The following is a 25905-nucleotide window of genomic DNA, read 5'->3' as shown; positions in this document are numbered from 1 at the left end:
CCGGGTTCCAAGAGTTTACTTTTCCCAGGTTTCCCCAGGTACCCTTTATTGACCAACTCGAGCAAGGGGATGATAAGCTGGGTGAGCGGCACGCAGACTTCCCGGGCCGGTAATCAAACCCAAGCCCGCGAATTCGTAGGTAGGCACGCTAAACACTACACCATGGAGTCGCATAATCGGATCAATATTATTCACAGAAAATTGAAAATAGTGGAGGCAGTTCTCGAAATCAAAATAAAAAAGTCAGTCTGGATCAAATGCAAAGTAAAGGAGAAACGATACAAATAATCTTTAAAAATGAAGGTGATAATAATGATACCAATAAAAACAATAATAATAATAATAGTAGTGGTAGATATATGAAATGCAAACAATGGAACTACTACGCTACAGCCTTTAACAGAAAATATAGGAGTAAGTGAATTATTAAAGGTGTAACTTCTGTAAACTCACGTCCAGTATTCCTCGGCCGGGGAGGTGGTCTTGTTGGGGACGAGGCCCGCCGCGCCCGCTATCTCCATGGCGTCCAGGGAGGAAACATTGGAGGGGAAGAGGGGGGAGAAGGAGGGCGAGGAGGAGGTGTTGGGCAGGCTCTCGATGACGGGCACCTGGCTGCCGATCTGAGGGCGTGGAGAGGACAGGTGAGTGGCGGGACAGGTGCAAGGCCAGGTGGGAGCTATTGTTACCTGCGTGATTCATTAACTGAACTTTTATTTGAGCCGCAGTGTGTTGGGTACGGCAGACGCAAGAAAATGTGTGGCTTGTCAAGGACGAAGCACGGCGAGTAACTTTAAACGCCAACGACACTCGAACTTCAGACCAACACCACAAACATAACAAATCAATTCGGGCGACTGAACGAGAAAAAAAAAAAAACAGTAATCTGAACACTTAGCAAGTTACTGAGTGGCCTTGAAAGGTAAAAAAAATAACTTATCTCTATCTTAAACACACACACACACACACACACACACACACACACACACACACACACACATTCCCATTTTTTCTCAGTCAAGAGGAATACAACGGGTGACTGTTTTCTTACGGTCTCAGAGGAGGAGGAGGAGAGGCCGGGACATTGTTTAGTGGAAGAAAGGAGGATAGGGAGGGAAGAGAGAAGGGAAGGAGATGGAGGGAAGGAAAGAAGAAGGGGACAGAAACTCTACCTCCCTTCCTCCATACCTCTGCCTCCGACATTGAGGAACATAAATTAATTCAGAGGGAAGGAAAGGAAGTGAGGGAGGAAAGAGGAGGGAGAGAGAGAGGGAGGAAGGGAAGCAGGGAGGGAGGAGGGAAATAAGGGAGACGTTTGACTTAAAATATGGAAAACTTAAGTACCATATGTGTTGAGAGAGAGAGAGAGAGAGAGAGAGAGAGAGAGGCTAAGCTGTGTCTCAATATGTATTCAGATGTCTTAACTTTGACCAATAGGGAACCGGGCTATGAAAACTCTCTCTCTCTCTCTCTCTTACATCTAGTTTCTCCATCTACTTCTTTCTTCTTTCACATTTTCATTCTCCCTTTCTTCGTTAGTTTCTATGTATACAATTTTAACATTCCTCACACATTCTCCATTTTCTTTTCCTTCTCTTGTGCCTCCCAAATTTTCTTTCTCCTGCTTTTTCTGTTCCCTTTCCTTAATTTTATATAGTTCCTGCTTCCTCTCAGATCAGGTCGCTTTTCATTCTCCTCTTCCTACTCTTCCTCCTGCTTCTTCCATGTTATTCTTTAGTTTCTGCTCATGTTTTTTGCATGAGGTCACATTCTATTTTCCTGCTTCTCCTGTACCTCCTGCTTTGTCATTTTTCACACCCTCTCTGCTTCTGTTAAACTCTCGGGACTACATCTCATTCACTTCTTATCCTGTTTATTTTACTCTCTTTGCAACAGGTCAGGTTCTATTTTCCTGTCTGCATCTCCTATTCCTCCTCCTTCTTTTATGCTCTACTGCTTTTTCTTACCTCTGCATCGGTCATATTCCTTTTTCCCTCCTGTTCTTTCTATTTCCATGTTCTTTTCCTGTTCCCGCTTACCCGTTTGTATTAGGTCATGTTCCATTCTCATTTTTTCCTGTTTTCTTTTGCTCTTTACTTCCTCTCTATATCATCGCGTTCATTTACCCCCTTTTCCTATCCCCTCTTCTTTCTTTCACGCTTTACAACCTCTCTGCTACTGCTTACCTCTGAATCATCTCACCTGCCATTCTTCCATTCTTCCAAAATCGCCAAAAATCGTCAATCCTAATAAGATATCCTCCTCCTAATCCTGCTTTCCCTGTTTCTGCTTACCTCCCTGCAGTTGACGGTGTTCCATTCGTTGTTACAGTTGGTCCAGGGGAGGTCAGTGGTGAAGGAGGCGAAGAAGAACCGGAGACTCCACGCTAGGATCACGTTGTAGAAGAAGTCGACGTAGAAAGCGATGCACACCACTTGGAACCCGACTCCTGCACCGCCGCCGCCACCACCGGAGAGGAGGGAGAGGGGAGGCGTGTGGCGGGGCGGAGAGACGGGGGGAGAGGGAAGAGAAAAATAAAGGTTAGTGGTTTGATTTAGAATGTAGGATATAAGGCTTGTGGTGAGGGGGAGCGTTAAGGGAAGGAGAGAAGGGAGGAGAGAGGGAGAAAGGGAGGAAAGGAGGGAAGGAAAGATATAAAGAATGAAGAATTGAGGGAGAAAAGGAATACAGTGAAGGAAGGAAGGAGAAAATGAAGGAAGGAATGGAGAGTAGGAAGAAAAATAGGATGGAACAACGAAGGAAAAAAGGGAAGGAGGCAGGGAAGGGAGGAAAGAAGGAAGGAAGGAAAGGAGAGAATGAGAGGAAGGAAAGAAGAAAAAATAACGGGAAAGGAAGAATGGAAGAAGGGAAGGAAGGAGATGAAAGAAAAAAAAAAGGATCTGGATTTATAATGTGAGTTACGAGAGCTGTTATGGAGGGAGGCAGGGAGTAGAAAAGGCAAGAAAAAGAGGAGTTAAAAGTGGAGAGTGAAGTGGAAGAGTGTGACTGTGGAGAGAAGCAAGAAAAAAATGAAGACAGGGGAAGAAAAGGAAGAAAAAAAGAGGAGTTAACAGTGGAGAGTGAAGTGGAAGAGTGTGACTGTGGAGAGAAGCAAGGAAAAAAAGAAGACAGGGTAAGAAATAGGAAGAAAAAGAGAAGAGTTAGAAGATGGAAGTGAGAGTGTGGGAGAGTGTGTGAAGAGTAGCAACATGGAAACAAAAGAAGACGGAGGAAGAAAAGGAAGGAAAAGAAGAGGAGAGTTAGAAGTGGAAAGTGAGGGTAAAGGAGAGTATGAGTGTGAAGAGGAGCAAGGAGAAAAAAACACGGAGGAAAAGGAGGAAAGAAAAGAGGAACTAGAAGAGGAAAGTGAAGATGTCGGAGAGTGTATGAAGAGGAAAATTAAGAGGAAAAAGAAGAAAACAGAAGACGCAGGAAAAGGAGGAAGGAAAAGAGAAAGTAGAAGAGGAAAGTGAAGATCTCGGAGAGAGTATGAAGAGGAAAATGAAGAGGAAAAAGAAGAAAACAGAAGACACAGGAAAGGAGGAAGGAAAAGAGGAACTAGAAGAGGAAAGTGAAGATGACGGGGACTGTATGAAGAGGAAAATGAAGAGGAAAAAGTAGACGGAGGAGGAGAAGGAAGAAAAAGGGGAAGGAACTGGGACTTATTATAACCTCCAAACAATTACAAAAAAATAAAAATAAAAATAATAAACACGGAAGAAGATTAATTTCGGAGACTGCAGAATGAAACGGTTCGAGGAAGATCTCAGCGGAAGACAACGGTACACATGCAGGCAATCTTTTGAGCAAGGAACCCCCCATACCACCACTCCTCCCCCCTCCCCCTTGCCCCCTCTCCTCCCTCAACCCCCACCTCACTCTCCCCCCTGAGACTTGGATCTTTTCAATTTAATATACCTAATCTGAAAGCCCAAAGCGACGTTTCCTTCCGCCCTCCTCAAAAAAAAATATGTAAAAGAAAATAAAGAAAATAACGAGTAGGGACATTTAAATTTTCTGGAATAGCACAAAAAAAGATGATGAAAAAAATATTCGTACTATGTATCTTTATGTGTCAGGTTCCGGGGCGGTATTCCTAGATGCTTCCACCTCCAATATCATCTACTTCCAAAGGCCTAAAACGAGATTAATTTGGTTTGTATGAGTTTTTTTCACATTCATGATACAGAAGAAGGGTCACACTACCACCAGGGTCATGAGAGTACCCCTGGAGATGCCCACAACGCCTACGAAAGCCTTGTCAAATATGTGTAACTTGGGTGCTGAAGGTTTGATACGTGCCCTGACCTTGACGTGTGTGTGTTGATATGTGTGGGAAGTCCTCCTCGGTGCCCTTTAAAAGCCACCAAGAATTTCTGCGTAATGGGAGCGTGTGTGTGGAATGGTAAGGCGCAGAGGACGCGAGGCAATGCAACAAGTGTCTGTGTGTGCGTGTAGGTGTGCGTGTGTGTGTGTGTGTGACAGACAGATAGACAAACATACATATACAGACAAAAACACATATATACAGACACGAACAGAAACGCATATACAGACAAGAGACAGACAGACAGATAGAGAGAGAGAATGCTCGATGAAATATTAATAATCGTTTCAACTATTCCAAAAAAGTTTCAGGAAAAATCTCTGTGTCTGGTTTAACTCTCTCTCTCTCTCTCTCTCAGCAATCCTATACTTCTTACTACATTATTTTCTTTCATTCCTCAAAATCATTTCATCTCCTCCTCCTCCTCCTCTTCCTCCTCTTAGTCCCGCAATCCCTCTCTTACCCTCCTCCCCCCTCCCCCCTACTCCAGCATAAAGTGATTTCCCGTCATGTTATTCTTTCATTTCCCAAGGGGAGAGCCGCCCCCCCTTTGCTCAGCCACCCTCCCTTCCCATTCCCCTCTGCCCTTCTCTTCCTATTCCTCCTCCTCTCTCCTCTAACACCTCATTTGAATAGCCCAGTCTTCGTATCACACACACACACACACACACACACACACACTACTGAATAGGAAAGGATAGGATTACCGAGACTTTGAAACGGGAATTGAAAGCTTTATGAAGGAATCTGTCTAAACATTTATTCTTCCCTCTGTGTGTGTGTGTGTGTGTGTGTGTGTGTGTGTGTGTGTGTGTGTGTGTGCACGCGCGAGCATTTTTTTTTACCTACCATTCCGTCTTCTTACTTCTATGTACTAAGCACACTAATCAATTTACCTCCACGTCCCTCTGTCTGCATCTCCGTCTCCTCCTCTAATCTAGCTGTCCACCTTTTCCTTGTCCTTTAAAAAGCTCCCCCTCTACCTGTCTCTCTTTTTACTTGCTTTTGTTTACCTGTTTTCATTTGTCTATATGAAGTGACAGAGTGAGTCAGGGTGCACGGGGACCTAACTGAGTTCGAGTCCCACTGATGAACGCTGACAATACCCAACCATCGCTGAGTGGCGGAAGGTTGCCCACATGCTGCCCAGATCTTCAGTCACCCCTAACTTCAGCGACTTCGTTCAAGAGGAGCACCGGGGCGTAGCATGGGCCAAGCAAGTCAACTATCAAGGCAGCCACTATAACACAATTCGCCTACGCCACTAACACATTGGCGTCGTTCAAGAGGCCCCTGAAGAAAGGTTACCGGCGCTATAAGCAGCACATAAAAAAAAAACTACTTTGTTCAGCGGTCTGTTTGAGGTTAATGGCTACATACATCGATCATTTGTCCTCCTTACCTCCCTATGTTCATGTATCTCCCTCGCCTGCTTACCTTTGAAGAGCGGCACGAGGCGGCCCCAGCAGGTGATGGCGCCCTTGCGGTTGTACTGGCCGAGGGCGAGCTCCATGAAGAAGAGGGGGATGCCGCCCAACACCAGCATCACGCAGTAGGGCAGCAGGAAGGCGCCTGGAGGGGGGTACAGGGAAGCCTTTGAAACACTTGAAACACTTCTTCATGATGGTAATTACATGCAAAGGCTTTCGTATAATGATTAGTGGAGCGTAATTAGCCTTTCTATAATTCGAAGTTTTTTTTAGGCAAGTAACTTAGAATTAACATCAACCAAACAACATCAACAACAAAAAAAATGTGAAAGGGAGTCGAGATGGCAGGACTGTTACTACTACTGTCACTACTACTACTACGACTACTACTACTACTACTACTACTACTACTACTACTACTACTACTACTACTACTATCAGTACTACAACTACTTCTACTACTACTACTACTGCTACTACTACTACTAATAATAATAATGCTACTACTACTACTACTACTACTACTACTACTACTACTACTGCTACTACTATTGCTACAACTACTGCATATTTTTTCATTGGAACATGCTCTTCATTCTTATTATCTAATGTTCCCGTGATTGCGTTCTCTTGTTCTTGTTCATTAACCTTTTACTTCTCTGCGATAACTCGGTGTGGCTGGACCCGTGTTATCTCTTTCGTTATTTTCAGTTTTATAACAGTACTCACTTTTCATATCACACCATTAGTATCTTGGTGTGATAAGTAATGTATTTTCTGTCTTTCCCTTCTCCATTTTTTTTTATTTCTTCATCTTTATCCTCTTCAACCTTCTCCTCCTCCTCTATCTACTCTTCCTCTCCCTCTTTCTCCTCCTCCTCCTTCTCCTCCTATACCAACTGCTCCTCTCTTCCTTTTCCTTCTCCTATATTTATTGCATTTCTCCCTCCTCCTCCTCCTCCTCCTCCTCCTCCTTTTCCCACATCTACTGCTCCTCTTACCATCCTCCCTCCTTATCTTCCATTTTCATCAACTGGCCCTCTCCTTTGTTCTCCTTTTCTTCCTCCTCCTAGATCTCCTCCTCCTCTCCCTCTTCTTCCTCGTCTTTGTTCTCCTATTCTTCTTCTTCTTACTCGTCCTTACAATTATCGGTCTATTCACGTTTCCAAGCTCTTTTATTGCGTCTATTCTTCCTCTTCCTTCTTCCTTTAATATTCTTTTTCTTTCCTTTCTTCTCTTCTTCCTATATATACTGCCCCTCTCTCCCTCTCTCTTCTTCTCCTTCTACATCTACCACTACTACTCTTCCTCTTCCTTCTCCTTCTCTTCATCTTCCTCCTCCTCCTCCTTCTACATCTACTATTACTATTCCTCTCCCTTCTTCTCTTCTATCTCCTCGTCTTTTCCTCCTCCTTCTACATCTACTACTATTATTCCTCTCCCTTCTTCTCTTCTATCTCCTCGTCTTTTCCTCCTCCTTCTACATCTACTACTATTATTCCTCTCCCTTCTTCTCTTTTATCTCTTCTTTCTCCTCTTCTTTGTCATCTTCAAGCTCCTTACAATTATCATTCTATTCACAGTTTCAAGCCATTTCATCGCAACTTAGCTTTTTGTTGCCGCACACGAGACAGAAGGCAATAATCAGACGCCTCGTATAAGACATTCCCGAGCACACAGTAAAAGCACACACCAGCAACACGAGGCAAGAAAAATATATGATCATGCAACGCCTTCGCTTTCCCGTTGTCTTTTTTTTTTTTTTACAACAAAGGAGACAGCTCAAGGGCACACACAAAGGAAACAATAATAAAAAAAGCCCGCTACTCGTTGCTCCTACAAAAAAGAATCACAAGAGGTCAATTTCGGGAGGAGAGGTGTCCGGATACCTGGTTACATTCTCTCTCATCCTCAGATTAGATTAGATTATTGTGGCGTTTGGTCTTGGCGCCGCAACTGCAAGGTCAAGCGGCGCCGAATATGATTAAATAAACTATACTTTAAAACTATAACAAACTCTAATTGATTAAAAACACTCTCTTCCTCAGCTTTCATTCATAAATTTACCTCCCTCTCTCTCTTTTTCTTTTAATTCTTTCTCTTATTTGCTTTACTCTTTTTTTTTCGTCTCTATTCAAGATTAATATTTTTTTACATATATTTTTTTACCTTTGTGTATGGGATTTTTCTGCAGAGTATGCTTTGTTACACACACACACACACACACACACACACACACACACACACACACACACACACACAGAGGGGAGTGGTTGCGCGTATCATCACTGGGAACATTTTTATTCCCGAGACCTCCCCTCCGTGATTGCTCGTACTCCATCCCTGCCAATGCACATCGTTCAGAACACCCCCCCTCCACCCTCCCCTCTCTCTCTCTCCATTGGTAATCGCTCACCATATACATTTTTGGGGGGAGGGAAGGAAGATAATTGTCATACTCAACATCTTCACTTCTCATCCTCATTTATTCTCTTCTTCTTTTCTATCCTTCGTTTGTTATCCCTCACTACCTTATACCTCGCTTCCTCTGCTTATATTCCTCCCTTCTCCTTGTTGCGTGGGAGTCATAACCTTCTAGGCCTTCCCTCTCTCCTCAACGGCATTATTCCTGGCCTACATCTTGCCTCTATTGATCTTTTTCCTATCGATCTTTTTTTCTTGCGCATCTTCTTCTTCTTCTTCCTCTCTGCATCTTCGTCCCTTCCCCTTGCTACGTGTCCTTCCTTCTACTCTTATGGCATTTTTTTTTAGACGTTCTCTCCCCTCATATCAACAAATTCCAAAGGCCGGAGAGGAGATTGTTCAAGTTCTCTTTATTTTTCACTTTCATGGCACAGAGGGTTTTGTCTAACTACCATCAGGGTCATAAAGTTACCAGTGGAAGTGCTCACAACATCCACGAAGGCCTTGTCAGATGTGTGGGCTTAGGTGGCATCAACATCTACTCTCATTTTGCTATCGTAACTTATCTCTTCCTCTTTTCCCTTCCCTAATCCTCTCGTCCTCCTATAACGACTGTTCCTCTTGCTAACTTCTCATTCTCTTCTTACATATTCTTGCTTCCATTGCTTTATATTTATTCCCTGCTGTTACGTCACTTGTCTCCTCCCCATCATCCCTAACCTACTACTCCTGATATATCTAGGCCTACTGTCCCACTCCCTCTTCTTCCTCCTCCTCCTTTTTCTCCTATACCTATTGCTCTTCACCTCGGCCTCCCCTCTCTACTCTCCCTGAACTTCCTTTCCTCAACATCTACTGCCCACCTGTTGATCACGTCCACACAGGTAAGAGGAGTGAAAGGTGTGAAGGTAAGAAGTGAAAGGGAGGACCACGTGAGACTGAATACCTGGGGGGAGGAGGGGGGGGATAAGGGGAGGGTCGGGGGGAGGAGGAGGGGTAAGAGGGGGGGGGGGGGGTCGGTAGAAGCAGGAAAGGTATATGATCGAGATTGAGGCAGGTAATTACTTTGCCTAGAAACCCGCGTGCCTTCCGATGACCCAGAGTGACGGTGTGTGTGTGTGTGTGTGTGTGTGTGTGTGTGTGTGTGTGTGTGTGTGTGTGTGTGTGTGTGTGTGTGTGTGTGTGTGTGTGTTTTTTTAATTCTTCCCTTTTTTCTTCGTTTTTTTTTCTTCTTTTTCTTCTTTCTCGTTACTCGTTGTGAAATCTCATCCTTCCGTCTCCCCTAACACCTTCACTCTCTTATCCATCCTCACACACTTTCCTCTAAGAATTCTTTTAACTTTCCTTCACGGGCAGGTTTTCATTCTTTATTTTCCACCATTTCATTCTTCGTCTTTTCCGCCTCCTTCATCAGTGTCATCTTTTATACTCTTGACGTGCAATTTCTTTATCCTTCCGTCCGTTCCCTTTACCAACCTCGCATTGCTTTCTCCTTATTAAACATTATATTCTTTTCCCTAAACCACACAAACACACATGTCCACACCGCATGCCTTCAACCTATCCCACTCTCTCCTCCCTCCCTTCCTCTATCTCTCCTCTCTCCTTACCACCCTCCCTCTCCCTCTCCCACTTCCCTCTCGTCTTAACTCCAACACTCGACTCAAAGGATGGCAGACGCAGGAAATTATTTAAAACTCTGCGACACGGACCATTGTGGCGCAAGGGAGGGAGAGGCAAGTATAACAGTGGCCAAAATAATGGTCCTCACTGGCCAAGACACTGTGCTGGACCCTTAACAATGTCCCAAGGAGGAGGAGGAAGGGTAGTGGTGAGAGGGGAGGGATGAGAAGGAGGTGGTAGAGGAGGAGGAAGAAAGGATGAAGGGCTGAGGAAGAGGTGGGAAGGAGATGAAGAGGAGGCAGAGAAGCAGACATACACACACACACACACACACACACAGGCACACACACAAGCAGAGAGACAAGCGGACTTCTTTCCCTCATTCTTTTTCCCCACTGTTTTTGTTTCCCCTTGTAATGTAAGAATGTAAAAAAGAAAACGAATAGTGAGGAAAAGAAAAATGAAGAAACCCATTTTTTTTTAAGAGGTGAATCTACCTTTGCAGTTACACGTAAATAGGGAGATGGTTGTTTCTTTCGGAGAGGACGTGTTTTTTTCTCCTTTTCTTCAGTAACATATAGTATTTAAGTGCAGAATTAATGGTGTGGAAAAAGAGAAACAGAGAGGTAAGAGAAGTGTATATGAAGGGGAAGATAAAAAAATATGCCAAAAATGTGAGGTTAAGGAGAAGACGAAGTGAAGAAAATGAGGATGAGACGAAGCGTGGCTGAGAGACCAGAAAAGGGAGAAGAAGGAATAAGGAGATGGATAAGAATTGAAAGGAGAAAAAAAAGGAAAGAAAGAAGGCGAGAAATGGAAAGGCTTGGAGGGAAATAACAACCGAGAGAAGAAAATGAGAAAAAGAAGAAAAGAGTAAATAGAAGTAGACTTAACGAAAAATATAAGTGAGATACGGTAACACTTATAAAAACTCGGTAATAGAACACACAAAGAAGAAAGAATAAAAAGAGGAAGTGGAAGAGAAAAGAAAAAGAGTTATCAGATATTAACCCAAGGAAATAAATAGGTGAGATACGATAAAGGAGGAAAGAAATAAAAACTAGACATGCAAAAAAAAAACTTAAATCATGAAGAAATTAAGTAACGGGAAATTTAAGAGAGAAAAAGTAAATGAGAGAGAGAGAGAGAGAGAGAGAGAGAGAGAGAGAGAGAGAGAGAGAGAGAGAGAGAGAGAGAGAGAGAGAGAGAGAGAGAGAGAGAGAGAGAGAGAGAGAGAGAGAGAGAGAGAGGAAATAAAAAAAAACGCTCTCCACATACATTTCACCTCCCCCTTCCATCCATCCATTCCTACCAGTCAATTTTTCATCCTCGATTGTGGCAAAAAAGGGGAGGGGAGGGATAGGGGAGAGGAGAAGGGAGAGGAGGAGAAGGGGAAAATGAGGGCAGAAGGGGGACGGGGGGGGAGGGGGGGAGTATGTAAGTGTGTGTCACGAGGGGGGAGGGGTCACAGAGGGGGAAGGGAAGGGAGGAGGAAAAAAGGAAGACGTGGAGGATAAGATGGAATAAAGGAGGAGGAGGAGGAGGAGGAGGTGGAGGAGGTGGAAGGTTAGACGGGGAAAAGGAGAGAGGGATGGATGATAAAATGTGAATGGAGGAGAAATGGAAAGGAAAGGAAAGATGGTGGAAGATAAAATGAGAAAGAAGGAATAACGAGGAAAGGAAAGAGGGATGAAGGATAAAACGAGAAGGGAAAAGGAATGGAAAGAAAAGGGAAGATAAAAAGATAATGAAGAAGGAATGGAAGATAAAATGAAAGTGGAAAATGAATGGAAAGGAAGAGAAAAGGAATTACAAAGGGAAAAAATAGTGGAGGGAAAAAGAATGGGGAGAAAGGAAACGAATAGTGAGGGAAGGAAGAATAAAAAAAAAACAGGAAAAAAGATAAAGGGATGCAGGAGAAAAAGGAGGGAACTGTACGCGAAAGGAGTAGAAAATAGGGAAATAGGAAACAGGAAAAGAACAGGAGAATGGAAGCAATTGGATAAGAAATTAGGAAAAAGGGGAAAGAAAGGGCAAGGCAAGCGAAGGGGAAAAGAGAGAAATAAGCGGATAAAGGAGTGAAGGAGAATTGAAAGAAATCGAAGCAAATGGAAAAATAAAGGGACCGAAAAAGGGAGAAGAAGGAATAAGGAGAAGGAAAATAATTGAAAAGAGAAAAAAAAGGAAAGAAAGAAGGCGATATGAAATGGAAAGGCTTGGAAAAAAAGAGCAAACGAAAGAAAAAAAAGGAAAGTTAGAAGGAAGAATGGAATAAAGGGGAAAGGAAATAAGGGAATAAAGGGAATATGAATAAAAAAATAGAGAAATAGGAAAAAAGAATATGGGACGAAGGAGAAAAGGAATAGGAATAGGGAATGGAAAATAGAGAAAAGAAGATGAAAGAGGAAAAAGAGGAAAGTAGAAAGGAAAAGGACAAAAAATGATAAAATACTAGTTGGAGAGAGAGAGAGAGAGAGAGACAGAACAAGAGATTAGGATTATAGCAGAGCATGGAAAGAAAGAAAAAAAAAACAGAAGCGATTGGATGGAAGAAGAAAAAGAAGAGGAATGAAAGAGAAATTTGAAGAAAAACGTAATAAAGGAAAGAGATGATGACGATCGTATGCATGAAAAAAAAAAACAGAAAAAGATAGAGATATGGAAATGTAGAATAAAAAAAAGAAATGTAGAAGAAAAATAAAAGAAGAGTGAAAAACAGATGATATATACCAAATAATAGGAAATGAGACAAGTAAAAAGAAAAGACGATATACAAAAGAAAATATGAAGTAAATAAGAAAGAATTTAAGGAGGAAGGGGAATTAGGACTAAGAGAAAGGAACAATAGAGCGTGAAGTAATAAAAGTGTACGGATGAGAGGAAGTAAAGGAGGAAGAAGAGGAAAGGAAGGGGAAAAGTAAGAGAAGGAAAGGGGGAAGACATACGTAGAGGAGAGGAATGGGTGAGAGGAAAGATATGAGGGAGGTAAGGCTAGCAAAGGGAAGGAAAGGGAGGATGAAGAGGAGGGAAAGTAAGAGGAAGGATAGGGGAAAGGTACGAGGAAGGAAATGGGGGAAAGTAAGATGAAGGAAAGGGAAAATGAAGAGGAAGGAAAGGATAAGAAAAGGGAGAGAAAAGATGCAAGTTAGAGGAGAGTCGGAGTTAAAATAAAAGAATAAGGAAGATATAGGGAGGAAAGGGAGAGGAAGAGAAGCAAACAGACACAGGGCGATAATTAACAGCCCCTCTATCATCCCCTCATGGTGGGAAAATAATGGCCGGCCCGGGAAATGAAAATACCGCCAATTGACTATTAATTTGTGGGCTAATTTCGTCGTTGACTTAATGCCTTATCGAATATCTCACTCATTAGTTTTATTTTCCCTTCCCTTCGTCTATTTTTTTTTCCGATACTGTCCTTTTTGTCATGGTTCTGCGTTTTGAATCTCTCTCTCTCTCTCTCTCTCTCTCTCTCTCTCTCTCTCTGATACTGTCCTTTTTGTCATGGTTTTGCGTTTTGCCTGTCTCTCTCTGTCCCTTTCCCCCCCTCTCTCTCTCTCTCTCTCTCTCTCTCTCTCTCTCTCTCTCTCTCTCTCTCTCTCTCTCTCTCTCTCTCTCTGTCATTCCTCCCCTCTGGATTTTCTGAACGTAAGCCCGAATTTTTATTACAGTGCAGATTCACGAGTTATTTTCTCCTATATAAAAGTAACATTTTTTTGTATAGCCTTAATTAATATGTTTGCCTCCTCTCTTTGGTAACGATACATTCCACTCTGGCTTTCTTTATATTATTGACTCGCTCTTGTTTTTCTAATTATCTTTCGCCTCTATACAATGTGTGGCTAGGGGGGGGTGGAGGGGAAGGATGGGGAGGAGGAGGAGGAGGCGGAGATGGAAGACTAATGAAAAGTTGTGACCTCCTTAAGAAGAGAGAGAGAGAGAGAGAGAGAGAGAGAGAGAGAGAGAGAGAGAGAGAGAGAGAGAGAGAGAGAGAGAGAGAGAGAGAGAAAGCTAAATAAAAAGTGGATAGATTAAAGAAAATAAATAAATAAAACATGAAATATAGATGAGTGGAGGAGATGGAAGAATAGAGTGGAGGTGGTGGTGGGTGTTCTTTATGGTTGTTGGGAGGTGAGGATGGAGGTGGTGGTGGTGGACTAAAGGTTGAATGAGAAAAAAGGAAACGGGGTGATAAATTTGTTGATATGGGAAAGTGGATGGTAATGGGGGTGGTGATGGTGGGATGGAGATGGTGGTGGTGGTGATGGTAGTGATGGTGGTGGTGGTGGTGGTGATGGTGGTGGTGATGACGGTGGTGATGGTAGTGATGATGGTGGTGGTGACGGTGAAGATGGTTTTAATATTAATGATACTGTTGGTGGCGATGGTGACGGAGGTGATACTGATGGTGATGGTCGTAATGGTAGTAGTAGTGGTGGTGGTGGTGATGGTGGCAATAGTGATTTGGGTGAACTGATGAGAATGGTTGTGGTAATGACGGTGATGGAATGAATGGTGCTGATGATGGTGGTGGTGGTGGTGGTGGTGGTTTGAATGGTACTGAAGCTGTTTTTTTTTTTGTTTGTTTTTTCACGTCTCCGCCTATTACGCCGGAAGGCTTGCTTGAGGGGCCTGGATGGTATTCGGCCCCAGCCCGTCATGGCGCAGGCAAGTGTTTATAGTGGCGCCATCTTCATGGTGATGGTAGTGGTGATAATAATGCCAGTGATGGTGATGGTACTGATGGTGATGGTGGTAATGGTGACGGTGATGACGATGGTAATGGTTGTGATGCTGATGAGATGGAGATGATGGTGTTGGACTGGTGGTGGTGATGGTCTGAATGGTAGTGATGCTGCTGGTGATGGTGGTGACAGGGCATGTAGTTCGGTACGGCACAGACATATGTGTGTGTGGGGGGGGGGCGGGGGGGGCGCACGTGTGTGTGTGTGTGTGTGTGTGTGTGTGTGTGTGTGTGTGTGTGTGTGTGATCACAAAGTAGAAGTAAATTATATACATTTTTGAACACTGAGTGAACATGTGTGTGAACATATGTGTGTACATGTTTGTGCTTACAAGTGTGTGTACTTATGTGTAGATTGTGTAGGTACATGTATGTGTACATGTATTTATATGTGTAAGTGGTTGTGTGAACATGTGTGCGTAAACTGTGTGTAGATCTCCCCCTTCTTTTTCACCCATCTACCCTCAATCTCAAACAACTCCCCATCTCTATTCTGTGTAGGTACGGAAAAGAGTACGAAATTCATTGTACTAGAACGGTACTGACTCCTTTTTCAAGTACGGTACGGAATTACGGTGCGGTATTAACTATGGTTCGAATTACGAGAATATTACCGTCCCGCACCGTACTGCATGCACTGGGTGGTGATGGTAGTGGTGATGGTGATGGTGGTGATGGTGGTGGTGATGGTGATGGTGGTGGTAGTGGTGATGGTGGTGATGGTGGTGGTGACGGTGTGGGTCATCATCATCAGTTCTCGCGTGCCCCATAAGCTCTGGAAAGAAGCTCCCTCCCACTCTAAGCTTAAGCCGCTCTCACGAGAATGTGACGTCACTTATTACTAACTCCCCTCCGCCTCGCCCCGCCCCTCCCCGCCCCTCCCCAAGTCTCACCCCACCCCTCCCCACCCCGCCCCGCCCCGCCCCGCCCCGCCCCGCCCCACCCCCCAGCTCTGTCTCTTCATCTAAACAGCATCCCTCTTCTCCACCCCATTCTCTCCCTCCCATCCCTCCTTCCACCATCTCCCTCTCCCCTCTCCCTCTTCTCCACAACACCCCCTCCCTCCCCTCCCACCTCCATCCCCACGTCCAGTCCTCTCCCTCTTCGCCACCCCTTTCACTCCCTTCTCTCCCAACTCCCCCAGCTCCCCGCCCATCCCTTCCCCACTTTACCACCTCCCCCCTTCACCACATATTCATTCGTCTCCCTCTTCCTTGTCATCCATCTACCCTCAATCGCAAACAAATCTCCATCTCTTTTTTCCCCCTCCGCATCACCCCACCTTAAAATCCTGATATCTTCCCTTTTTCCACCTTCCCACCACCCCTTCCACCCTTTCCTCCCTTTAACCCCACCTTGAAATCCTGATATTTTCCCTTCTTCCACCTTCCCACCACCACTTCCACCCTATATTCCAGCCCAATCCACTAACCTCCCTCTTTTAGGTACCTTCCTCTTTGCCACACTAGTCACCCCTAAACCTTAACCAGCCTCGCCTTCTTTTATCTCCCTCTTCACCATCTTCCACTCACAACCTCAGAGCTTTCATCTTCCTCTTCCTCTTCCTTACCTCATCTGCCCGTCAACCTCTAACCTAACGCTCCTTCAACTCTACGCTTCCTTATCACTCTCATTCATCAACCAACGTCACTCTCTTAAGTCTCTGTCTTGTCAGTTCTGCTCAGGCTATACTATCTTTTACACTCGACACAGCTTGCCTCCTCTGCGTCATAAACTACACAGCTCTGGACTAGTATCTCGTCTATCTAATCTTATCTTGCCACGCCCACTCCTCTGTTTCTTCCCGTCCTGACATTTTCACGGGCAAGCCTATGTTTCTTCTGATATCTTGTACTTCGCTTATTCCTGCAGCTTCCTGACCAAAACTTTTTCACTGTGCTACGAAGGTCTAATATTGGACTAAAGACTACTACTATTATCACTACTAGTACTACTACTGCCACTACTTCTACTTCTACAACGCACTATATCCACCAAAGTCAAATTATCTATCCCTCTGCCTCTACACTGAATTCAATGCCCTAACAAGTGTATTCCATCCCACAACGCGCTAGTCAAAACAATCCCAATCAGATCCAACCCTCTTAACACTACACCCTCCCATTTAGCCGAGTTTCCCCTGTCACCTATAAATGTCTAACATAATACTGAGCCGAAACCTGAAATGGGGTGTTTACGAGAAGGAGGGAAGAGGTTCAACGAGAGTGAGGGAGCAGTAAGGTTGTGAGAAGCGGGGTTACTCTCATCTCGCTCCTCCTCTTCCTTTAATTGCTCCTTGTTCCCTCCCCTCTTTCATTACAAGGTTGAGAATGGGTCCCTTTTTCCTCCTCCTCCGTCTACCTATTTCTTTCTCATCAGAGGGTATAGAAGCTTTTTATTAGCCTTATTTTAGCTGGCGTTGTACTGATCAAAAGGTGTGTGTGTGTGTGTGTGTGTGTGTGTGTGTGTGTGTGTGTGTGTGTGTGTGTGTGTGTTCGTGCAGAAATACAATGATTGGGTATAGATTCCGGTTCTCTGTGCGCGCGTTAGTCGGTTTGTTTATGTTTTAGTCTGTCTATCTCTGTCTGCTTGTCTGTCTGTCTATCTGCTTGTCTGTCTGTCTGTCTGTCTTTTTCATCATAATTTACTAGGAAAAAAAACTAACATCTCCATTTTCACCCGTTAACACACACACACACACACACACACACACACACACACACACACACACACACACACACACACACACACACACACACACACACACACACACACACACACACACACACACACACACACACACACACACACACACACACACACACACACACACACACACACACACACACACACACACACACACACACACACACACACACACACGGGGAAAGTGAAGATAATTGGTCAAGTTCACAGTGTCGCCTTCAATTTCCTCCCACCGACCGAGATTTCCTTTCCTACGCCCCCCCCCCTCCTCCCCACACACATCCACGCCTCCCCTCCCCTCCCTTCCTTTCCCCCTTTAAAACTCTCTCTCTCTCTCTCTCTCTCTCTCTCTCTCTCTCTCTCTCTCTCTCTCTCTCTCTCTCTCTCTGGCCCTCAAACTCATTTTCTGTTCCTTATTTTACCTTTATTTTTCTCTCTCTTCTTTTCTACATCTCAACCCCCCACACACACACACGGCAGAGGAGAAGGAGCAAAAAGAAGAGAAAGAATACAAAACCAGAAATCCTTGCCCTACCTCACCCCCCCCTCTCTCTCTCTCTCTCTCTCTCTCTCTCTCACTTGAAAAATATGAGTGGATAAGATTGAACATTACTAACGAATCAAATTGTATACTGGAAAAAGGAGAAAGAAAATGAAGAGGAGGAGGAGGAGGAGGAGGAGGAGGACGAGGAATATTGCATCTTACCCTGATCAATCATCGACCTCTCCATCTCTCCCTTCCTCCCCCTCATCCTCCTCCTCCTTCTGCTACCATGAGGAGGAGGGACACGGGGGGATGCTGAGGGAGGTGAGGAGGTTATGGAAGGTTCTTGAAGAGGGAATGAAGTGAGGAATGGAATTGGAATGTGAGATGACGGGAAAGTGGATGACTGACGCGGAGGAAAAAAAATATAAATAAAAGAAGATTTGAGCATAACAGAAGCAGAGTAAGGAAGGAAGGAAGGAGGAAGAGGAGGAAAGGGCGAGAACTAAAGACAGGGAAGAAAGTTTGGCGCCCACGGAGAGAGGAAAACGATAAAAAGAAGTAAAAGAGCGAAGGGAGAGTCAAGGCAAATTCATAATGGACTTGAGACACCACTGAAAGATTTGTGTGTTTATTTGTGTGTTTATGAAAGCGAGATATTAATGTTCTGTGTATGCAGCCACACACACACACACACAGGCACACGCACACGAACACACACACAAACAAACACACATCAACCTATCAACTTGCAAGAAAAGAAAAATATACAAAAGAACTACTTAGCTTACAATGTCTCTCTCTCTCTCTCTCTCTCTCTCTCTCTCTCTCTCTCTCTCTCTCTCTCTCTCTCTCTCTCTCTCTCTCTCTCTCTCTCTCTCTCTCTCTCTCTCTCTCTCTCTCTTTAGAGAGAGAGAGAGAGAGAGAGAGAGAGAGAGAGAGAGAGAGAGAGAGAGAGAGAGAGAGAGAGAGAGAGAGAGAGAGAGAGAGAGAGAGAGAGAGAGAGAGAGAGAGAGAGAGAGAGAGAAAATGCATACCACATATTTTATTCTATTTTCTCATTTTCTTCTCCTTATGCTCCCCCTTTTATCATCTCCCTGTTTACCTGCTTCCTCCTCTTTCTTTCCACCTTCATTTCCTTCCTTATCCACCTTACTCCACCTGTTACTGTTACATTTTTCTTCCCTCCTGTTTTCCTCCTGCTCCTGCTCCTGTCTTCCTCTTTTTTGTCCAAAATTGTAATTCAACATTTCCACCATGAAACAAAAAATATAAAGACAAAGCATAAAAAAAGTCATAAGTGTTTTAATAGTCTTTAACTACTGCTGTTACAACATCAATAACAACTACAACTACTACTACTACTACTACTACTACTACTACTTCTACTACCACTGCTGCTGCTACTACTACTACTACTACTACTACTACTACTACTACTACTACTACTATTAAAACTACTAAAAAAACACGAACAAAAACACGAACAAGCAGAAAAGAAGAAGAAAAAATACATCTACACATCAGTGAACAAAGTATAGAATAAATAAAAATGGCTCCCCCCCCAAAAAAAAATTAACAAAGAAATCGACGGTTCTTTTCCAGAGCGTCAATTTTTTTCTCCCTTTTCCCTCTACGCGCGGGAGTGAGGAGCGCGCAGGAAAAAAAAAAAAAAAGGAATAAGAAGACGCCGCCACTTCCCATTTTCTTTTCTCTGCCCCTGAGACGACGCGACAGATGATGAGGGGAATGAGTCCTTATTGGAGGGGAAGGAGCTGAAAGGATGGCGGGGCGGCGGGAGGAGGCGACATGAAGGGCGCATCGACGGTGAGGAATGATTGAGGAGTGCAAAGTGGAGAGGAATGAAGGAGACTACAAAGAGAATAAGAACAAAAGAACATAAGAACGTAGGAGTCTGCAAGAGGCCGGTAGGCCTGTACGAGGCAGCTCCTTTGAACCTAAGCGCCCGTGAATCTAACCCCACCTAATATCACTGTCCATGAATTTATCTAATCTATTTTTGAAAGTGACAATTGTATTGGCACTCACCACATGACTGCTCAGTCTGTTCCACTCATGTTAGTAAACAATTGCCTATGTCCCTGAGGAATCTGAATTTATCCAGTTTAAACCCATTACAACGTGTCCTACCTGGTTCTCTTACCAGCAAAACCTTATGAATATCCCCCTTATTAAAGCCCTTCATCCATTTATAAACCTCGATCATGTCTCCAAGTACCCTTTGTCTTTCTAGAGAATGCAAGTTTAACTGTTTGAGTCTTTCCTCGTATGGCAAGTTTCGTAACCCTGGAATCATCTTAGTCATCCTCCTCTGCGCCGATTCTAACATTTTGATATCCATTCTATAGTAAGGTGACCAGAACTGAGCCGCATAGTCAAGATGAGGTCTAACTAATGCTAAACATGGTTTGAGGAAGACTTCGGCGCTTCTGTTGCTCACGCTCCTTGAAATAAAACCCAGTACCATGTGTGCTCGATTTCTAGCTTGAATGCATTGTGCCCTTGGACGGAGATCAGAGCTCACTAAGACCCCTTAATCCCTCTCGCACCCAGACCTGCTTGAATGATGAATGAGAGAAGAGAAAAAAAGCACGGGATTTTCGAAAGACGACTAAAGCATGAAGAATAAAGAAAAAGGAGAGTAGAGAATGGAGGCTAATGAAGAACCGAACTAGAGAATGAATGAGACGAATGAAAGAAACATAAGATTAAAGAGAGAACGCTGAAAAAAACTGCATTGTTCTGACCGTCCCAGACTCACACCCACAACCACACCCACACCCACCCACACCCACACCCACACCCACCCACACCCACACCCACCCACAGACCCACTCTCCGGCACCCTCACTCATACACTCTCACCCACACACTTACACCTACAAACATCCACAAAGAAAAAAAAAAACAATACGAAAAAAATCGATAAGAAATAATTATACTTAATAATGTTAATTTGACGGATAAATACTAAATAACGGCGCAGATGAAATGATTAATAAGTTGTGTGAAAAGAGACGGGAATCGGAAAGGAAGGTCAGTACAAATCTCTCTCTCTCTCTCTCTCTCTCTCTCTCTCTCTCTCTCTCTCTCTCTCTCTCTCTCTCTCTCTCTCTCTCTCTCTCTCTCTCTCTCTCTCTCTCCACACACAAACTCATACCTCCAACCCCTCCCCCCAACCCCCCCACCCCCACACACACACATTCGATAAGGACGAGGAGGCAATAGATAACTAAACATCTACGTAATGGTGACAAGATATAATAAAAAAAAAATCGAAAAAAAAAGTCATATCGAAGAGGAGTACGAGTAAGGTAAGAGTGTGGGAGATTGGATGCGTGACTGCCATGAGATAAGGGTGAGGAGAAGGCGAGGGGTGGGCAGGGAAGGGGAGGGGGGAGGGGGAGGGGGGGAGGGGGACGAAGTAACCTAATTCGTGGCTAGCAGATTGTGTTAGGTCAGACAGATGACCCGCGGGGCACCCTCTGGCGCTGACCTCGGTGTGTGTGTGTGTGTGTGTGTGTGTCTCAACAAATTTGCGTTACATATTGGTTCGTATTCTCTCTCTCTCTCTCTCTCTCTCTCTCGCACACACACACACACACACACACACACACACACACATCGCTGGAAGTACGTGGATGATTCTACAGAGGGCATCTCCATCAACAACACAGCCACTGACTACACGCCCCTACAATACATTCTGGACCGACTGCAGAGCTGGACGCAAGACAACCACGTCACCACCAACACCAACAAGACGGTGGTGATGCATTTCCACATCTCCACCACTGCCACCCTACCGCCAGCCCTGAAGGTTGGCCCTCACGAGCAGCAGGGGGTTGAATCCACCAAACTACATGGAATTACCTTCGACAGCAAGCTAGGGTGGGGCAAGCACGTCACCACCATCACCAGGGCGACTACCTACAAACTTTTCATGTTGAGGCTCATGAAAGCACTGGGAGTCCCCCAAAGGACGCTAAAGGATCTGTACACCATCTTCATCCTCCCCAGACTCCTCTATGCTTCTCCTGCTTGGGCTTCCTCCATCAACAAGACAGAATTTTAGCAGTTCTTACACCAACTATGAGAACGCACTCACCCAGCTGAATCTGCCCACCCTTCAGGACCGATACCACATAAATGTAACGAAATTTGGCAAGTCCCTCCTCCGTAAGCCACCGCCATAGAGACCTACTCCCACTCGCCCTCCCTCCCCGCACAAGACCCACAAGACACCACAATATTCTCGTCCCAGTCAGAGCTCGCACGGACAGACACCGGCTTAGCACTATACCGGCACTTGTAAAGGCCATATATACCTCCATGATCACTTGACCCCCCCACCCTAACACACACACACACACACACACTTACATCCAGTGACATATATATATAGATTGTGATATGGAAACAAAAAAAAAAGTCTAGGCACATGCGAAACGAACGAGTGGAATACATATACAGACACACACACACACACACACACACACACACACACACACACACGATCGCCTTATCTCCCGGACGTCCAATTACCGTCCTCCATCGTTTCATCTCCAAAAAGGTAGAAACTAATACTTTTCTGTCTCTCAATGAGCCAAAGCGACGAGAGAGAGAGAGAGAGAGAGAGAGAGAGAGAGAGAGAGAGAGAGAGAGAGAGAGAGAGAGAGAGAGAGAGAGAGAGAGAGAGAGAGAGAGAGAGAGAGAGAGAGAGAGAGAGAGAGAGAGAGAGATTGTTGCATGCGATATCAGTGTCAAGATAAGTTTTATACATCAAAACATCAAACTTAACACACACACACACACACACACACACACGCACAGTACGAACATCCACTCAGAATGGCAAGTGCAAGTACTAGACAATTTACATGAAAAGACGTCATACACACACACACACACACACACACACACACACACACACACACACACACACACACACGTAAACAAAGATAGTACAAACTTTTAAAGCCAGCAATACTTCTGCCACGTGGTACTCATTCTGTGTACAGGGAAGAGAAAAGGAGAGGAGAGGAGAGAAGAGGAGAGGAGAGGAAAGGAGAGAAGAGAGCAGCACAGGTGTAAATTTTATCTGTCGGGAGAGGAGAGGAGAGGGAAGGAGAGGAGAGGAAATTGCAGCAGATATAAATTGTATCTGTCCACTCATAAACTTCAGCAGGTGTTAGGAGCCAGTAAGCGGAAGAGCAGGCCAGAGAGGAAGCTTCGACACGCACTTCACAAGCAATATGTTATTCCTGACCACTACGATAAACGTTATACTTCTTTCTCCCAAACATCATTATTACGAAGAAAGAAGGTTGATGCTGCACGAAACTCAATACCACAGTGAACGTTCATTTCTAAGACGGTTACATGGTAGGACAAGAATTACCATGCATCCAGGGTCCGTCTCCAAGAACAAAGACGCAGCGATACACGCGTTCACTCGTTTCCGGAAAGAGCGATCACTTGGCAATCACCGCTCGCCGCCTCTCGACACCCACCACCAAGGAGTTACAAAGGTAGCTAAACACCCCCCTGCATCCTTATCCTGCATGTCCTTCACTCTGCGCTACGCCAAGATGAACAGGAATGACTGCAGATCGTAACACCTGACGTAGGACCAGCGTTGACAAATTATCGTACTCATCGCATTTCATTATCGTAGTTTCTGACCGATAACTAAAGCAAAAAACACAAACAGCATCATTAAATAACAGTTCAAACGCTAACTTTAATGTTCTATCGTTTTTTGTGTGGTTGCGGGAGTCTTGGAGCCTAAAAATGATCAATGCAATGTTCAGAGTACGACGATTTGGCAACGCTGCGTAGGACATACCTCACTCGCCTCAAGCTCCCTCCTCCTCTATAAACTTAAGGTCGTATTCTCAAATGTATCGGCGCCTCAGTTCGCCTGATTAAAAGCCTCTCGTAGAAGTTAAGGGGATTTTCATGGACTGTTTTGTGATCCTGGTGATACTTTAGCCCAACCTCTAAACCTTGAAAGAGAAAATCACTCACGAAAATTCGGTTAATCATCTCTGTGACCTCGTGCAATAGTCGTAATGGAAGCCCGATACGTGTAAGAATAGGGACCTCCACTTCGCCCGGAAAACAAACGGAAACAAACACTAAAGAGAAAATCACTCACGAAAATTCAGTTAATCATCTCTGTGACCTCGTGCAATAGTCGTAATGGAAGCCCGATACGTGTAAGAATAGGGACCTCCACTTCGCCCGGGAAACAAACAGAAGCAAACACTAAAGAGAAAATCATCCATGAAAATTCGGTTACTCATCTCTGTGGCCTCGTGGAATAGTCGTAATGGAAGCCCGATACGTTTAAGAATAGAGACCTCCACCTCGCCCAGGAAACAAACAGAAACAAACACTCACCTCCACCATTCTTGTAGCAGAGGTAGGGGAACCTCCATACGTTGGCGAGGTCTACGGCGAACCCAATCACGGAGAGCAGGAAGTCCACCTTTTTGCCCCAGGTCTCGCGGTCCTCGCCGTCGCCCGCCTTGACAGCCTGCACCTCCCGCTCGCCACAGGGCACCACCGTCTTCTTGCTGTCGCCGCCCGCCATGCTCCTTTCACTGGCTCCTGACGCTGCAGCTGACGTCCGAGAGCGCTGACTGGCCGTGGCGGAGCGCTGGGGTAAGCGTCATGCGCTGCGGCGGTCTCACACGCTGCTGCCCCCGCCCCGCCGCCCGCACGCTGCTGGGGAGACACTCGTTAGCACCGCCGGGGACACAGTCAGCCAAAGGTCACCACCACCTGTCCCTGGCACACCTGGGCACATGCATCACCAGGCCCACTAACCATCGCTAAACGTTCCTCGACCACTAACAGGTGCTCAAACTACCGGAGGCCACCACGACAGCCAAATACTTCAGCCTCCGCGTCAGGTTCTCTCAGGTTCACTAGGCCGCGCGTCGCATCGTCTCCCACCGCCCAGTCTCGCCTGACCCTCGTATATACCTCGCCACGCCGGCACTGCGCACCCATCAGTCTTATCTACCGACGGGTTCGTGCACGGCGTATGCTATCGGGTGGCCGCCTCGTGACGTCAAGGCAGCGTAGTGTTTCGACGAAGCTACTGCGATGACGCCAAGGCCACCGCTGCGTCGAGAGGGCCAGGGAGGGGAGGGGGAGAGGCGGTCACAGGGGTATAAGCGTTGATGGATGCTTGAAGAGGAGACGGTTGTTCATCCTCGTGTATAGCTTCACACACACACACACACACACACACACACACACACACACACATATGCAGGAAGACGCACACAAGCAGTTTCTTCGTCGCTAAGCCGTCAACAATATCCACTGATTACTAATTAACCCTCCTCTCGCCCCTCTCACCTCCCCCCTCGCCCCCCCAGTGTAATTAGCAGTCATTATTCCCGTCGTTACCTGCTCCACCTCCTCCTTACCCCCCCCCTTCAGCCTCTTGACTGCCCGAGGGTGGAAGTGGGAGGGGGGGAAGGGGTACTGATGCTCTCTCTCTCTCTCTCTCTCTCCGCTGATTGCTAAGTGCCTCAAGTTCAAGATGCGACTCACCCATAGAAAGTTTTTTTTTTTGTTTCCTTTTCATCCTCGTACGTTTTTCTCCCTCTCAAACACACACACACACACACACACACACACACACACACACACACACACACACACACACACACACACACACTAGTACTCGTTTTAAAGCCCAGAGAAAAATGAGAGGTCGCCGGAGGACATTTTGGAGTGGTCTCTATGGACGTTCTCGACAGTAATTCCCACTTTTAAGTATTTGTGTCCGACGCTCGATATCTTACTGTTGAGGTTACGTAATTACTTCTCGTGGCTTCCTTATATATGCGTGTCTCAGTTGTAGGGTCTCGGCGCCTTCCGTTCACAGTATTTATTGTGAAACCAAATTTTCGAGTCCATTTTGGCGTTGGATCCCGCGGGTCCAATTCTCCCCTCTGCTTTGCCACACAGTCCAAACACCTATTTTTTCCTCTCATATGTTACCTATAGCTTACATATGAGAGGAAGAGATAGGTGTTGGGGCTGTGTGGCAAGGCAGAGGGGAGGAAAGGACCCGCGGGAGCCTACGCCAGACCGGCCTCGACATATTTGGAAGACTATAGCTTTC

General features: G+C 45.2%; 1 protein-coding gene across 7 annotated transcripts in view; it reads right to left on the bottom strand.

The window, feature by feature from the left end:
• The window catches only part of LOC127010420 (sodium-dependent dopamine transporter-like), a 71563-nt gene that overhangs the window by 41014 nt on the left and 4644 nt on the right, over positions 1-25905 (bottom strand). The window contains exons 1-5 of one of the 7 annotated variants that reach the window (XM_050884488.1): positions 24591-24884; positions 24162-24488; positions 5762-5896; positions 2292-2446; positions 454-620 (exon numbers count right to left, since the gene is read on the bottom strand). In XM_050884488.1, coding sequence (XP_050740445.1) covers positions 454-620; positions 2292-2446; positions 5762-5896; positions 24162-24354 — 650 coding nt within the window. In that variant the 5' untranslated portion in view covers positions 24355-24488; positions 24591-24884. Of the gene's footprint in view, positions 1-453; positions 621-2291; positions 2447-5761; positions 5897-24161; positions 24885-25905 lie in introns of those variants that run through there. The other 6 variants (XM_050884486.1, XM_050884490.1, XM_050884491.1 and 3 more) reach the window with 6 other exon arrangements.

The sequence above is a fragment of the Eriocheir sinensis genome, chromosome 43 (assembly GCF_024679095.1).
Source record: "Eriocheir sinensis breed Jianghai 21 chromosome 43, ASM2467909v1, whole genome shotgun sequence".
NCBI lineage: Eukaryota > Metazoa > Arthropoda > Malacostraca > Decapoda > Varunidae > Eriocheir > Eriocheir sinensis.
This window is presented reverse-complemented; position numbering and strand designations above follow the sequence as displayed.